Source organism: Hemicordylus capensis, chromosome 6 (assembly GCF_027244095.1).
Source record: "Hemicordylus capensis ecotype Gifberg chromosome 6, rHemCap1.1.pri, whole genome shotgun sequence".
NCBI lineage: Eukaryota > Metazoa > Chordata > Lepidosauria > Squamata > Cordylidae > Hemicordylus > Hemicordylus capensis.
In genome coordinates this window covers 30,752,680-30,769,343 of record NC_069662.1, presented here as the reverse complement: position 1 = coordinate 30,769,343, position 16,664 = coordinate 30,752,680, and the positions used below count along the sequence as shown (strand labels likewise).

General features: G+C 39.9%; 2 protein-coding genes across 2 annotated transcripts; one reads left to right on the top strand and one right to left on the bottom strand.

The window, feature by feature from the left end:
• Positions 1 to 1,884: 1,884 nt before the first annotated feature.
• LOC128331132 (olfactory receptor 5V1-like) lies at positions 1,885 to 2,838 on the top strand. The gene has a single exon (XM_053264486.1). The coding sequence runs from the start codon at positions 1,885 to 1,887 to the stop codon at positions 2,836 to 2,838; it is 954 nt and encodes a 317-aa protein (XP_053120461.1).
• A 7,947-nt stretch (positions 2,839 to 10,785) lies between these two features.
• LOC128331131 (olfactory receptor 11L1-like) lies at positions 10,786 to 11,739 on the bottom strand. Its single transcript, XM_053264485.1, has one exon. It carries the CDS (start codon positions 11,737 to 11,739, stop codon positions 10,786 to 10,788), a length of 954 nt encoding a protein of 317 aa, XP_053120460.1.
• Between the last annotated feature and the right edge of the window lie 4,925 nt (positions 11,740 to 16,664).

Sequence of the window (16,664 nt, the reverse complement as noted above, 5' to 3'; positions counted from 1 at the left end):
TGATTGATTGACCTTATTTCTTCAACTATCAGTCATCCTTAAAAAGTAAGAGCTTGTTTCTTTATCTCTGAAACATAAAAGATAATTCAATATGCAGCCTGCTCATAAAGCTTCTGGTACCTACTGTGGTTCTATTTTGGGAGGCAGTCATGAGATTCTGATCACCAGTTTGTGAAATCTTCCCAAGGCCAAGGGCTTTGTCTTACTATCCATTTCTACAATCTCACAGGCCTATCACAATAGGGCAATGCAACCATGAGAATTACAGAGTTTGTGTAGTTAAAACCTGTTTGGCGTTAGGGAGGAAATCCCCAGTCCAAGCAGGGGCAATATATGTGCTTCAACAGACTTCAAGATGTAATGAAAGGGGGATACAATGGAATGTATATGCTGTCTCTCCTCCCCAAGCAAGAGTGATTGTGTGTAAAGGTAAAGGTAAAGTGTGCCGTTAAGTCGATTTCGACTCCTGGCACCCCAGAGCCCTGTAGTTTTCTTTGGTAGAATACAGGAGGGATTTGCCATTGCCTCCTCCCACACAGTATGAGCTGATGCCATTCAGCATCTTCCTATATTGCTGCTGCTCGACATAGTACCAGTGGGGATTTGAACTGGCAGCCTTCTGCTTGTATCCCCCCAAAAATCCAAATCCTCTCCATTCAGCTATTTGGGAAAGAGAACTGGGAAACTGGGTTGCCATTTTCTCATCAAACAGTTGACTGCTTAATACACACTCGGTTGGAAGTGAGTGATGATGAATAAATAGCCTAATAAATACTAGGGTTGGACCTGAAATTTCTATCAAGAGAGATTATTCCTTTACATTCCTTGAGATGATTTATAAGTTCCCCAAATTATCCACCTAAAGTAAAAATAGCACTCAGGTCACTCAGCTTTGTCCATGCTCATGTTGGAGTTTGCCCAGGGAACACAGTGGAACTTATATATGAGTAAACATTCACACAATTACACTGCATGGCTACAGTATTAGTATGAAACAAAGTTCATTGAAATTGTTAAGAGAATATTAATTCAGAATGAAAATCTATGCACAGAAACTCTGATGGTGGGAAAGTAAAGTGTGCCATCAAGGCGATTTCAACTCCTGGTGCCCACAGAGCCCTGTGGTTTTCTTTGGTAGGATACAGGAGGAGTTTAGCATTGCCTCCTCCCATGCAGTGCGAGATGGTGCCTTTCAGCATCTTCCTATATTGCTGCTTCCCTATATAGTACCAGCGGGGATTCGAACCAGCAACCTTCTGCTTGTTAGTCAAGCATTTCCCCTCTGCGCCACTTAAGGTAGAGTTTGCTTAATTCTAAAGTAATTCACATCCACATGATACCTTTTCCTTCTTTTTCTTTTCTTTTTTGAAACCCCCCCCCCCCATTATTTATAAGGCTTATGGATTCTTTATATGCTAGGGGGAATGTCCTTATCAGTGTCCGGACTCTAGGCTATATTTGCTTAATGAGGGGACAATTACTGATGTTCACTTCTAAGAGATGGCCATAAGCCATGCAACTGGAAAATGGAGATAGGCCGGCTAAAGGTTTCTGTGCCTAAAACATGATTGAATGAATGGGAGGCACTGTAAGGCTCAGCAGCTGGATAGTAAACTAAACTAAAAATGTAGAGGAGCATCAAGAAAGGGTGAAGTACGGAAATGAAAGTCAGGTTTGTGTCAAGGGGTTCTATGTATAGGATGTTGGGGTATGTTACTAACTGCAGTACACATGATGGCTTCATTTTGACAATCAATGCATAGCACTAATATTTAACACTTAAACTGTAACCATATAGCAGAATGGTTTCTCAAGGGCAAATGTTGTTTAATGTGAAATGAGTTAAATGTAATTTTTGTATTTGCAATATTCAGATTGAACAAGATGAGGTTCCCCTACTTCAACAATCAAACATCTGTCACAGAATTCATACTCCTGGGATTTATAAATATTAAACAAGGACAAAGCTTCTTCTTCATCCTCTTTCTCACCATGTATACCATCTGCTTTTTAGGCAACTCACTCATTATCACTGTGACTCTGTTAAACCAATCTCTCCACACTCCCATGTATTTCTTTCTGGGCAACCTCTCTTTCCTAGATATCTGTTACATTTCTGTGACTGTACCCAAAATGCTAGCAGATCTTCAGGCTCCATCTCCAAGCATTTCCTTCATGGGATGTGCAGCACAGTTGTATTTCCTTGTTGCCTTGGTGGGCACTGAGGGATTCCTCCTGGCCTCTATGGCTCTGGACCGCTACTTTGCTATATGCTGTCCATTAGTCTATACCAGACTGATGAATAAATATACTTGCCTCCAGCTGGCTACCCTATCCTGGACTTGTGGCTTCCTCAATGCTGCTCTCCATACAGCACTCACATTTCGTCTGTCCTTCTGCCGATCAAATGGGATTGGTCATTTTTTCTGTGACATTCCTCCATTGCTGAGCATCTCATGCTCTGACACATCAGCCAATGAAGTTACCCTTTTGACCGTGGGTGTATTTGTAGGGCTTAGCCCTTTCTTCTTCACTCTGGTCTCCTACGCTTTCATCCTTCATGCCATTTTGAGCCACAGACAGAAAGGACAGCGTCACAAAGCCATTTCCACCTGTGCATCTCACCTTACTGTGGTGATTCTGTTCTATGGTTCTAGCATTTTCACATATGTCTGCCCGACCTCCAGTTACTCACTGGAAAAGGATCAGCTTGTGGGGGTTCTATACAGTGTCTTAACACCGACACTCAACCCTCTCATCTACAGCCTCCGGAACAAGGAAGTGAAAGTGGCAATGAAGAAGTTGATGTGTGAAGGTACATTCTCCATTGGAATTTAGGACATTTACATGAAACCTTTAAGTGTGGCCTTAACCTATGGATCAAAAATTGAGGATAAATAGAAGACCTGGGAATTTTAACTGAAAACAGCCATTGTGGTGGGAGGAAAGTTGACAGACACTGAAAGACGCAAACTAAACAAAGAAGCACATCTTCTGGTTTTCTTTGTTGACTTATTTTGAGCTGGTCTGGAAATTATGTAATATCTGACAACCTTGTTTTTCTAGGTTTCTGGCAAACCTGCATTCCCAAACCTCTCATTGCTTTGCTTCTCATTTGCCTGCTCTGTTCTGCTCCTTTTGTTGAAGCCTCTGGTGAGCCCATTATCTGCTTTGTATTGTCTTCTGGCTGCATTGATACAAACTTTTATCCCAGGAACTAGTGCACCCTTGTAATTTGCATTTCTACATGCCACTGACTGTAATTTGCATTTCTACAAGCCAGTGAGTGCATGTTTCTGAACTCGATCTCAGCTATCTATTTTTGTGAACTAGATATCAGCTAACTTTCGACTTCAAAGGGTGGCAGGGGCGTATCTAGGGTAGGGCAGGTAGGGCACGTGCCCTGGGCGCCACTTGAAGGGGGGGCGCAAATTCTTAAATTAAAAAAAAAAATTGGCGACCAAAACCAAAATGGCCACTGCACATGCTCAAAAGGCCTCTGTGAGGCCCTAGGCCATGCCAGGCCTTGCAGAGGCCATTTGAGCATGCACAGTGGCCATTTTGTTTTCAGCGGCCATTTGAAAAAAACCACAATTATTTTTAAAAATGGTCACTGCACATGCTCAAATGGTCTCTGCGAGGCCCTAGAGGCCAGCGGTGGGAGGGGTAACCTTTGCAGACCCCCCTCAGCCTATAGGAAGCGCCCTGAAGGGGCTAGAGGTTAAAAAAAAATAATTTAATATAATATAAGTCACTGTACACATATTCAGTTTGGCACTATGTACAGAGAATCAGGGCTTGTGAACACTGAGCTGAAGCTTATGAGCTAGGATTGTATTCATTTGCTCTTACTTTGCTTCTTATGATAAGTGAGTTAAATGTGGTGTCTTAATAATATGGCTATTAATGGTGAGTTTGTCTTGTGGCCAGAACCTCAGGGGTATACCCGTGAGTCAAATGGGCTGTAACCCAAAATTTGTCTTTAAAAAAGCCAAATCTGGCAACAGAGTGTTTGAATCAGTGTGAAATCCTTAGTATTAAGGACCACTGGGAGTTTCTTGCTCTCTTTCTTTCATTTTTACTGTCTTTCTGAAAGACTAGAATATATTCCAAGCAGTGACACAGTTTACTCTGCATATCCTTTAATTATTTTCAGAGTATCTGGGAAAAGTCAAATTCTCCATTTGTTTTTAAAACTTATGTAATAGTGATGCTACAATGCACAGTAGAGAATTAGATAGGCATTTCTGTTTAGTTTTCCAAGTACACCTCCACATAGTAAGTATTTGGGTATTTCATGAGCCCCAGCATACTGAAATTTGTAGTTTTCCAGCATTTTTTGGTCTGGTTATGTCCACTGCTAAATAGTTTTTGAAATATTAAAAGATTAATGAGCTTGACTTGTATTTTTCAGCTGATATGATGGTGAAGTTATCTGAAAGATGGGTGTCAGATGTTTGGACAGGGGGCGCAATTTCAGTGCTCGCCCTAGGTGCTATTATCCCTAGATACGCCTCTGAAGGGTGGAGATGCATATGTCATTTGAAATGGACTGTCAAGGATTCTCAAAACAAAGATAATATACAATGAATGACTCTCATACTTAGTTTTGAAAATGAAATTCAGTGTTCCATTAGTGTTGCAGAAAATCAGAAGCAGAATAAGCAAGGAGGACTGGGAAGCACAGCTTATATCTAGGGATGTGCAAAACCCTATCAGCAGAATCTTGCTGATGGACCTTTAAATAATGGACCTTCAAATAAGCCTCAAAGATCCACCGTAGCAACACTGAGTGCTAACTGTATTTATATCTTGTTGGGCAATGTGCCTGCGAATGATTAAGGCAGTTGGGGGGATTTCCCCATGCTGAGATCCATCAATAAGTCTGATACCTGATAGAGACCCTTTTTCCAAATGGTGGCACACAATAGTAGGGATGTGCACATTATTCAATTTGTGCCCAAATCAAATCATCCCAGATTAGTTTTGTGTCCAAATCTACCCCCCCCCCCAAATCACACCAGATTTGATTTGTATTTGATTTGATTCTGGTTGATTTGGACCACTTAACAAAGTCCTAGGGGCACCAAACCTGGGTGGTGGGTAGTTCCCCATGTACGCCACCTACCAACTAAATTTCAAGGTGTGAGGGCACTTGGTTGACTTTTAATGAATTTCTTTATTTTTTACTGATTTTTTATATTTCCACCATAGGAAATAATGGGGATTCAAAGTCATCCTATCCTAACCCTAACATGGATCCCCAGCTTTCATTTTCTTTGAAAACAACAACAAAAACAAAAACAAGCTCTAGCCCTTGTAGAAGTTGAGTTATGGTGCAAAATGTGCAGTCATTATTTTTATTGTGTTTGGGTTCTTTGGTGTATTATAAATTTTTCTCATAATTAATCCCTATGAAGATTCATTGCACACCTTCATTTCTTCTGTTCATTTTGACTGTCATTGGACAGTGCCAAATGTCAACTGCCATCTATCAACTGCACCCAATCACCCCCCACACACTGGGGTACTCAGTTTATTTTTAAGGAATTTTTGAAGTGTTTAGATTCTTTGGTGTCTTCATTACACACCTTAAGAACATGAGAACAGCCCTGCTGGATCAGGCCCAAGGCCCATCTAGTCCACCATCGTGTTTCACACAGTGGCCCACCAGATGCTGCTGGAAGCCACAGGCAGGAGTTCAGGGCATGCCCTCTCTCCTGCTGTTACTCCCCTGCAACTGGTACTCAGAGGCATCCTGCCTTTGAGGCTTGAGGTGGCCTTCATTTCTTCTGTTCATTTTGACTCCAATGCTTTGCAGGTGGGGGTGGGGAATTAGTGGCACCCCATGTGCCGACTACCCCCCAACCCACAAGCGACTGGGTACTCAGTTTATATTTTAGGAATTTTTGAAATGTTTAGACTCTTTGGTGTGTAATAAATTCTCATAGTGATTCATTAGGAGGAAGGGTTATTAGACACTAAAGAGCCTAAACACTTGAAACAATTCTTAGAAGATAAACTGAGTAGTACCTCATTGCCTTGCGGGTGGTAGGATGGTGTAGTTGGCACCTGGCATTTGACAGATGGCACTGTCCAAAGGACAGTCAAAATGAACAGGGGAAAAAATTAAGGTGTGTAATGAATCCTCATAGGGATTCATTGAGAGAAAATAATTATACACCAAAGAATTCAAACACTTGAAAAGTAGTGGCCATAAATTTTGCTCCATAACTCCACGTCTACAAGGGCTAGAGCTTAGCTTCTTTTTTAAAATTAAAGCTGGGAATCTGGGGGAATTAATAGGATGGATACAAATCTGGAATTGATTCAAATCTAATCAGGAACAATTCAATTTGGACCCAAATCTAGCCAATGGACCACAGGAGTTATTTGTTTTGTCTCCAAATCTCCCAAATCAGCTAGATTTGAGTACAAATCAATTTGTATCCAAATCTATTTGCACATTCCTGCACAATAGCTGCTAAGGCCTTGAACAGACAGTGAACCCTTTCTCAAGACCATATGGGGGTTTACTTACTCAACCCCCACATGATCGAACTGGTGGAAATAGTACCCCCCATGTGCTCCAGGTGGGAAATACAACCTGAGCTGGGTCCACCAGTAGCCCACAAAGCAGTACATGAGCAGTGGAGAGACAGATCTTTATGCCGCAACAGCTATCCTCTTCCTGAACCCTCTTTCCACCCAACTCTGTGGTTAACATGGCTGCCAGTGGCCCAGAAATAGCTTAATAGGCACCAGCTGCACAGACCAAAACAAAACGTAGTATGAAAATGGAACCTGTCCTACCTCATTTTTAACCAGGGTAGCAGATCTGGACTACTCAGATTTGGAATTGCTGGGTCAGGAGGGCTCCCATTACTGCAGACAATGATGGGTTCCTTGTTTAACCCAGGAACCCTACCCAAGAATCTGTGGGTCTGAGAACAGGCTCAGTAAGTCTGTATTTGAAATGATTACAGGACTGGTGTATGATGAGTGATGTAAACCAAAAAAACGTTTTTCCTAAGACCCTCATCTGGAAACCACAGTCTGAAAAGTGGTGGGATATTGCACAATTTGGGAAGGAGAAGTGGCAGATGTGGAAGAAATTTATAATACTTTTTCTAAACTCACTCCCTCATCCACTTTTTTTACAGATGTGATTCCCAGAAAAACACTTCTGGGAAAAGCTGGGAATCATATCTGTTAAAAAGTGGCTGGGGGAAGGGCAATCTAGGAGAAAGGCAACTGGGGAATCAAGTATCAGAAAAAAGCAACAGACGTGGCACAGATTAAGCACCCAACGCCACTTCTCTCCTCTATCTCATTCCCTTCCACCACCAATTTTTATGAGCTTGGCACTGTTGTAGCATGAAGAAAAGATTGTGCCATTGAGTTGGTGTCAACTCCTAGCGATCACATTCCATGTGATTTTTTGGTAGAATACAGGAGCGGTTTACCAGTGCCTCCTCCCATGCACTATGAGATTATGCCTTTCAGCACCTCCTTATGTCACTGCTGCCCAGTACAGGTGACTACAAATGTATTTACTAGGCACAGTCTGGGAAGCACACTGTTGGAGATTTAAACTAACAGCCTCTTGTGCTCTAGGTAAGCTGCTTCCCCGCTGCACCACATAGCCAAGTGAAAATGGTTTCTGAGATCCAGTCGAGATATCAAACTGTTTGGAGAGTGAGACAATATTTTGAGTGAGACAATGCGCCTTTTAAAATGCTGTTATTTATTTTAAAAAAATATGATGAAGCAACATTAGGTGTGGTGCATTATTAATTTCATCAAAGTGTAGTTATCATGGACCATGTACTAATCATCCAAAGGAAAAAAAAATCTGGAAAGATGTGAGGTGTCCTGGGAGTATTGAAAGTGACAGTAATGCTTAACTGAACTGGTATGGCAGTGATCAGCTTCCAAGACAGAAGACCACTAGGGAGCCCATATGAGATCAGGATATTATTTTTAATAAATACATATATAAATAAAGACAGGGAAGCAAACTACTACAGAGTTCAGCTCCAAATATCTTGAGATAGGGGAAGAAAATCAAGACTGTGCGACAGCCTTTGATTCATTGGCTGACATGCTGCATGGGCTTACATGGGTGGAGCAAGAGCGCTATCCTCACAAGGAGTGACTAAACTAACTGTCTGCAAGGTTTGCCTCACAGCAGGCATAGGAACATAGGAAGCTGCCATACACTGAGTCAGACCATTGGTCTATCAAGCTCAGTATTGTCTTCACAGACTGGCAGTGGCTTCTCCAAGGTTGCAGGCAGGAATCTCTCTCAGCCCTATCTTGGAGAAGCCAGGGAGGGAACTTGAAACCTTCTGCTCTCCCCAGAGCGGGTGCATCCCCTAAGGGGGATATCTTACAGTGCTCACACTTCTAGTCTCCCATTTATATGCATCCAGTGCAGACCCTGCTTAGCTAAGGTGACAAGTCATGCTTGCTACCACAAAACCAGCTCTCCACAAGACCAACAGAAGGTGGAGGAAACAAAGTTTGGTTTTTTTCCCTGTAAAACCCCCGTTGCATCCAGGAATATGTCTGTGAAGTCTGTGCAACCCTCATGGACATATTTACACAAAAGGACATTTGTGGGGAGGGGAAGAAGTGAAAATGCTTCACGCTGCTCCTCAGCCTGCCTAGCACTGTGAAACACTGTGAAACTAACTCTTGTTGTGAGTTCCTGCTAGTAAAGACAGAACACTTGCTCTGCCTTCATAACGCTGCATAGTACATCAGCCTCTGAAAGCAGAACAGACAAAATTATCTAATGAAAACTCTAGGGTTGATTTCTTTTGGAGGTTAGGGATGAAAAGAATACCATCCCTCATTAATACAGACATGAATTCTATCCCTCATCACATGACTGAATTACTGCTTCTAAATGTATTTACATAGCACAGACAGGAGCATTTTGGACATTTCACCCTCCCATGTAGTGTTGTGGTGAAAGTGCAGCATGCCAAGAAATATGGCATGTGTGCCCACACACCCTCAGGATTCAGTTGGGCCAATAGACAGTATACTGTATTCCATACTGGTCCATTTTGTTTAAACCCATCCCCAGTATCTATAATATAAAGCTGTTTGGGCCTCACTCTCTCACTCATTCACTGGCCACTTTAGCAAGTAACACAGAACCACAACTGAACAGTCCAGAAGTTATACAATCAGTTTGTGCAAATGCAAGCAATTGGAGTTTGGCATGGCAATGAACCTTAGGTTTTAGATTTGGTACTCCAATTTGAACCCTCGGGTTGTAGTGAATTTTCTCACTGCAACCTGAAGTTGGTTGCAGCCTACAGTACACTCGGATGTGGAAATGCAGGCTGCATCCCTTTCAACCAGCCGTGATTCCGGCTGTGACTCTGGCCATGATTGGCTGTGTGGGCTGTCTTTCAGTCAAGAAGGAAGCCCACACAGCTAGTTCCCCCTCCTCTCTGTAGTCTTGCTGACTAAAGAGGGGATGTTCTTCATTATGTCCAAATTCAGATGGAAGAACGGAGGAAGGGGGAACAGAACTGCAGGTCCATTGGATCCTCAGTTCTGTGTTATGTGTGAATGCAAACACTCGATCACTCATTCACTGACCATGAGCCCCATCACCTGTTAAGATCATTTGGAGAGGTTTGTCTGTGGTTGCCGCCAACTCGTTTGGCAGCTACCTGGGAGTGGACCTTCTCTGTTGCTGCCCCTGGACTTTGGAATATGCTCCATGATAAGAGCCTGCTCGTCTCTGGCCACTTTAAAAAAGGCATTGAAGATGTATTTATTCACCCAAGCTTTAAATTAGATTTATAGTTTTAATATTTTAATGTTGGGTTTTAAAAATGATTTTAATGATCTTGATGTTTGAATGATTTTAATTGTTTAATTGATTTAATGTTTTAATTATTTTAACTGTAAACCGCACAGAGACCCAGGTTGTGGGCATTATAAAAATGTGTTAGATAGATAGATAGATAGATAGATAGAACTCCCAGACCAAACAACAAAAGATAGAAACATGCCATTTCCATAGATAGGTTCCAGACCTTGCCCAGAGTAACCCCCCTCCCACAATATATCTATATCCAAAAACCTGGAAAAATTCATAAGCTCTCCCATTGGAAAGCATGCAGAATGAGACCTCATAGAGACAGAAAAAGGCTTGAGTCACAGGGAGATAAGACATCAATATGACTGCAAACTGCAAGCTCTCCTTGACTCACTCACTGACTGACAAAAAACTCCCAGACCAAACCATGAAAGATAGAAATATGCTCTTTTTATAGACAGGTTCCAGAACTCACTCAGATTACAAAAACAAAACAAAAAGAAAAAGAAAAACCACCCCCCAAAAATTCATTACTTTTCCAGAAGTTGTAGAAGAACTCCATTAGCAAACTTGAGAGCTCAAACAGATGGAAAAAGACATCTATTACAGAGAGATAAAATGTTAACATGCTTGCAAACTGCTAGTATACTGGTATGCAATAAAAACTCAGTGCCTACACATTACACCATAGATGCTTGCCAATAATATTAAACATCAGCAATAAAATAACTATGAATCCTGCATCATATACAAACAGTCATTGAGTTATGATTGAGTAAATCTTCTCTGCAATGAGTTCAGTAATATAACTGTAATCTAAGAGAGAGTCATGCTAAATGACACTCTTCTTCTGTTTGCAAGTGCACAGATAGATTTTGGAACATCTTGTACCCCACATTTTAAAGTTATGAAATCTCACGCAGGCCCAGCTCTCTTTTCTAAGAAGTTTGCCTTCCAGGAGAGAACCTCCTCAGCAGCATTCGTTTCGTAGCTTTTTTGACATCTTCATTTCTCAAGCTGTAGATAACTGGGTTGAGCATAGGGGTCACCACACTGTATATAAAAGATACCACCTTGTTAACTTCCATTGACTGCTGGCCTGCAGGGTTGACATACATGAAGATGACTGTTCCATAGTAGAGTGAAACCACAGTCAGGTGGGCAGTGCAGGTGGAGAATGCCTTCTGCCGTCCTTTTGCGGAAGTCATCCTTAGGAGGGTCGCGAGGATGCAAGCATAAGAAAGCATGGTCAACAGGAAGGTGCTTAACACGATGACAGCTGAGCTGATGAAGATGATGGTCCTGCTGATGCGGGTGTTGCTACATGAGAGGCTGAGCAGTGGGGGGACATCACAGAAGAAGTGATTAATAACGTTTCCACAGAAGTGCAGCCTGCTGACCAGGATGGTGGACGGGCAAGGATTTAGGAAACCAGTCACCCAGGAACCTAATGCCAAATAGATACACATCCTGTTGCACATGAGTGTTGGGTATCTCAGTGGGTTGCATATGGCCAGATAACGGTCGTAAGCCATGACAGCAAGTAGGAAGCATTCTGTGGAACCCAGGAAGAAGAAGAAATAGGACTGCACTAGGCATGCTGTTAGAGAGATACCCCTAGCTCTTCCTAAGGATATTGCCAGAAGCTTAGGAAGAGTGACAGAGGTGTAACCCATCTCCAGCACAGCCAGGTTGCTCAGGAAAAAGTACATTGGTGTGTGAAGGCTTGACTCTGTCTTTAGTGTGAATAGTAAGATAATGTTGCCTGAAAGAGTAAGTAGATAGATGAGAAGAAAGGTGATGAAATACAAAACTTGGAATTTCCTGGTGCCCTGGAATCCCACAATGATAAATCTTGTCACTCCAGTGTAATTGGATTTATCCAATATCATGTTGTCTTCCATCTGGAAGACAATGGGAATAAGCACTGTTATGGAGGTTAATTGGCAGTGATGGCAATGCTGAGTCCTGTGAAGAGTTATCAGCTACACGGTTAAATCCTGTGAAAATATCAGGCACAATTTTTATAGCCCATAGAAACTTTTAGAATCATTACCAATGTAGAATCAACTCCATAATGGCCGATGCACTTCCTATGCAGAGACATAGCAGCAACTGCTTCCTAATATTACTCTTACTTGTCATATTATCAAGAGCTAGCAGCTCTTAAAGAAAGATATATTATTATTATTTTTATTAATTATAGCTATTTCTATTCCACCCTTTGTCCAAAGACCCCATGTCGGTTATGAACAAGATAATAAAAACAGTAATCTCTCCAAACTGGGTGAGTGGGCAAGAAAATGGTAAATGTAGTTCAGTGTAAGCAAGCGTGAATTGATGCATATTGAGGCAAGAAACTCCAATTTCACAAACATATTGATGAGGTAAAAGCTGTCAGTGACTGGCCAGGAGAGAGAACTTGAGGTCATTGTGGACAGCTCATTGAAAGTGTTAACTCAGTGAGTGGTAGCTGTGAAAAAGTCAAATGCTATGCTAGGAAGAGGGCAACCAAGATGATCAGTGGCCTGGAGCACCTTCCTTATGAGGCAAAGCTACAGCATTTGGCGCTTTCTAGTTTAGAAAAGAGGCGACTATGGGAGATATAATATAGTTGTATAAAAATATGTACAGAGCAGAGAGACTGGACAGAGAGAACTAGGGTGTGGTGATGGCCACTAGCTTGGATTGCTTTAAAAGTGTCTTAGACAAATTGATGTAGGACAGGTCTATCAAGGCAAACTCCAGCCTCAGAGTCAGAATGCCTCTAAATACCAATTGCAGGGGAGCAATGGCAAGAGAGAAGGGATGCCCTAAACTCTTGCCTATGGGCTTCTCAGCGGCATCTGGTGTGAAACAGGATGCTAGACTAGATAGGCCTTGGGCCTAATCCAGCAGGGCTGTTCTTATGTCCTTAACAAAACTTCAATAAAAACAAACTGCCAAAACAAAAACACAGCTACATTAATAAGAGAGCTGGGGACCAGATATGTGTTATCAGGTTAAGTCCCACCGCCACTTTTAAAATTTCTGAGAGAGCATACCATGCATGTTCAATACTGGGATATTAAAAAAAAAAAAAAAATCACCATCTCCACAAATAAACTTATTACTCTTTTTTTGTCCCTGTAGACAAAACAAGGTGGCTTGGGAGCTCGTAGGTTTTTCTAAAGCAGTTCTCCCAATATTTGGGCTTGCTGCTCCCTCTCTTCCCTTCTAGGCAATACTACAAATTTCATTGACTGGATGAGTGGCAGCATGGCTGTGCCATTTTTAATTACTCTTTTCCTCTCTGAGTGATCAGGATTGTGTTTCATTCCATGCCCATTAATTTATCTCCATTTGTAATTGGTTTCAGTATCATCAACTAAATGACATTTCTAAAAAGGATCTTAAGGTTGGGTTTGTGGATCAAATGTCAAGCTTTGAGAAGGAGCTGCGTGAAAATGATGAAAGATTAGTCTCTAAGATGTATAAGTTGTTGCTTTTGGAGGAAACAAGAGATTAAGTGGTTAAAACGACTATGATAAAATGGGCTCAAGATGTGGGTCATAATATAGATATGGCTGCTTGGGAAAAATTATGGAAAAACTGCAGGTTTTTTGCCAAAACGGCAATTAAGAGATAATGTGAGAACAGTTCTGAATGTATTGGAGTATTACGAAAAACACAATGATAAACAGATAGCTATGATCTTTCTGGATGCAGAGAAAGCATTTGACAATGTCTCTTGGCAGTTTATGTGGAGGCTATTGGATGTAATGGGAGCTGGTAATAATTTTATTAGGGCTATTAAGACAAAATATTCGGAGCAATATGCTAAAATTATTATAAATGGGGAACTATCAGATAATTGTAAAATACAAAAAGGAACTAGACAAGGCTGTCCACTTTCCCCATTTCTTTTTATATTAGTACTGGAAGTGCTTTGCAGAAATATTATTGAAGATGATCAAATACAAAGCCCAAAAGTTGGGAAACAAGAGTATAAACTTAGAGCCTTTGCGGATGATGTGGTGTTTTTTCTAGAAAATCCATTAGAGAAGATTGGAAGACTTTTGCAAAAAATGCAACAATTTGGCCAATTGCCCGGGTTTTATATAAATGAGGCTAAAATGAAGGTGTTGACAAAAAATATGGACCAGAAATCTAATAATAGATTTTTTAAAAAATAAGTGAACTGAAAGTGGAGAAGAAAATTAAATACTTGGGCATCTGGTTGACAAACAAAAACTCTTTGTTGTTTTCAAATAATTATATCAAAATATGGAATATAGTAAAAACCGATTTGCAAAGATGGACTAGAATGAACTTATCTTTAATGGGAAGAATTTCAGTTGTGAAGATGAATGTTTTACCTAAAATGTTGTTTCTTTTTCAGACTATTCCTATAATTAACATGTTAACTTGTTTCAAGCAATGGCAAAAGGACATAACCAAATTTGTTTGGCAAGGGAAAAGACCAAGAATTAAATTTAAAAATTTAACAGATGCTAAAGAAAGAGGTGGTCTTACCCTGCCTGATTTAAGGTTGTATTTTGATGTTGTTTGTTTGATGTGGTTAAAAGAATGGATAACATTAAGAAATCCCAGAATACTTTATCTGGAAGGATTTGGTAGAAGATTTGGATGACATTCATATCTGTGGTACGATAAAAGTAAAGTGCATACAGATTTTCGTAATCATTATGTAAGAAGGAGTCTAATGAGAGTGTGGGTAAAATATAAAAAATGGTTGGAATCTAAAACTCCATTATGGTTATCCCCGATTGAAGCCTTAGCACGTAAAGAGACAAATATGCAATCTGAATGGGGTACCTATAGGGATTTGTTATGTTTCCAAGAAAAGGGCTGTAAATTTAAAAACCCTAATCGAAGTACAAAATTTGGTTAGTAACTGGTTTCAGTACCATCAGTTAAATGAAATCTATAAGAAGGATCTTAAAGTTGGATTTGAGGATCAAATGTTGAGATTTGAGAAGGAGCTGTGTGAAAACGATGAAAAATTAGTTTCTAAGATGTATAAGTTGTTGCTTTTGGAGGAGACAAGAGATGAAGTGGTTAAAACGACTATGATAAAATGGGCTCAAGATATGGGTCATAATATATATATGTCAGCTTGGGAAAAATTATGGAAAATGGATTTAAAGTTCACTGCATGTTATACTTTAAAAGAAAATTATTATAAGATGATGTATAGGTGGTATTTGACACCCAAAAAATTAGTGAAGGAACTTTTTTTCATATGTGGTGGTCTTGTGGGAAGGCAAAGGCCTTTTGGGATATGATATATAATGTGTTGAAGAAAATTTTGAAAATGAAATTTCCTCAGAGGCCAGAATCCTTCCTGCTGGGAATAATGCAAGGAGAGTTTTCCAGAAGAAACTTAACATTTTTTATGTATGCAACCATGGTAGCCAGAATAGTATATGCGCAGAAATGGGAGGACAATGAAATGCCCTCAAAAGAAGATTGGTTGATAAAAATTGTAAAATATGCTGAGATGGCAAAATTTACAGTACTGATAAGGGATGAAAACTTGGAATCTTTTAAAGAAGATTGGAAACCATTCTTACTATACTTAAAGAACTATTTTTCTAATATGGACCTTTCAGCAGGGTTTGAAATTTAGTAATAATAGCAGGTTGGGTAGAGCAAAATCTAGTTTGCAATGTGTAGGATATATGTTTTGAATTACTATAGCAATGGTTGACTTGTATAGTTAATGAATCGCACCGATTGATGAGCGGGAAGTCTATATTTACTTAATTAGATGTAACGGGATTGTTAAGATATTGTAAAAACCAATAAAAAATTTAAAAAGCAAAAAAAAAAAGGAAAAATTATGGAAAAACTGATTTAAAGTTTACTGCATGTTATACTTTAAAAGAAAATTATTATAAGATGATGTATAGGTGGTATCTGACACTGAAAAAAATAGCATTAATGTATAAAAACGTTTCAAACAAATGTTGGAAATGTGGACAATGTGAAGGAACTTTTTTCCATATGTGGTGGTCATGTGGGAAGGCAAAGGCTTTTTGGGATATGATATACAATGAAGAAAATCTTTAAAGTGACATTTCTTAAGATGCCAGAATCTTTCCTGCTGGGAATAACTGAAAGAGAGCTCTCTAGAATTAATTTAACATTTTTAATGTATGCAACAACAGCGGCCAGGATAGTATATGCGCAGAAATGGAAAGACACTAAAATACCCTCAAAAGAAGACTGGTTGATAAAAAATTTGGAATATGCCGAAATGGCTAAGCTTTTAAAGAAGATTGGGAACAATTTTTGCTTTACTTAAAGAATTATTTTTCTAATATGGACTTTTCAGTAGGGTTTGAAATATAGTAATAACAGCAGGTTGGTTTGGTTAAAATCAAGTAGTACTGTGGAGTATGTATGTTTTGAATCATTATAGCAATGGTTTATGTATAGTTATTGTGAACCACGCAGATAGGCAAGCAGGAAGTCAATATTTGCTTATGTGTAGAATTAGATAAATGAATGTAATTTGAATGTAAAAGCTATTGTATAATCTAATAAAATTTTAAAATGCAAAAAAAATAATTATTATTATCTCCATTTTCTTCTCCTGCAAAGCAGATTCTTTCACTCCTCTCTTGTCCTGCAACACAATTCTCTGGGAATTCATGGCTTTTGGTGTTAAAAATGCCCCAACCACCCTGAGCCATTTTTGGAAGGGCCGTATATAAATTGAAATAAAGAATAGAATAGAATAGAATCCCATATTCTGTTGAAGTAAATATTTAGACAAGCTACCATTCTATGCCTCCAAAGCTGCTGTTCC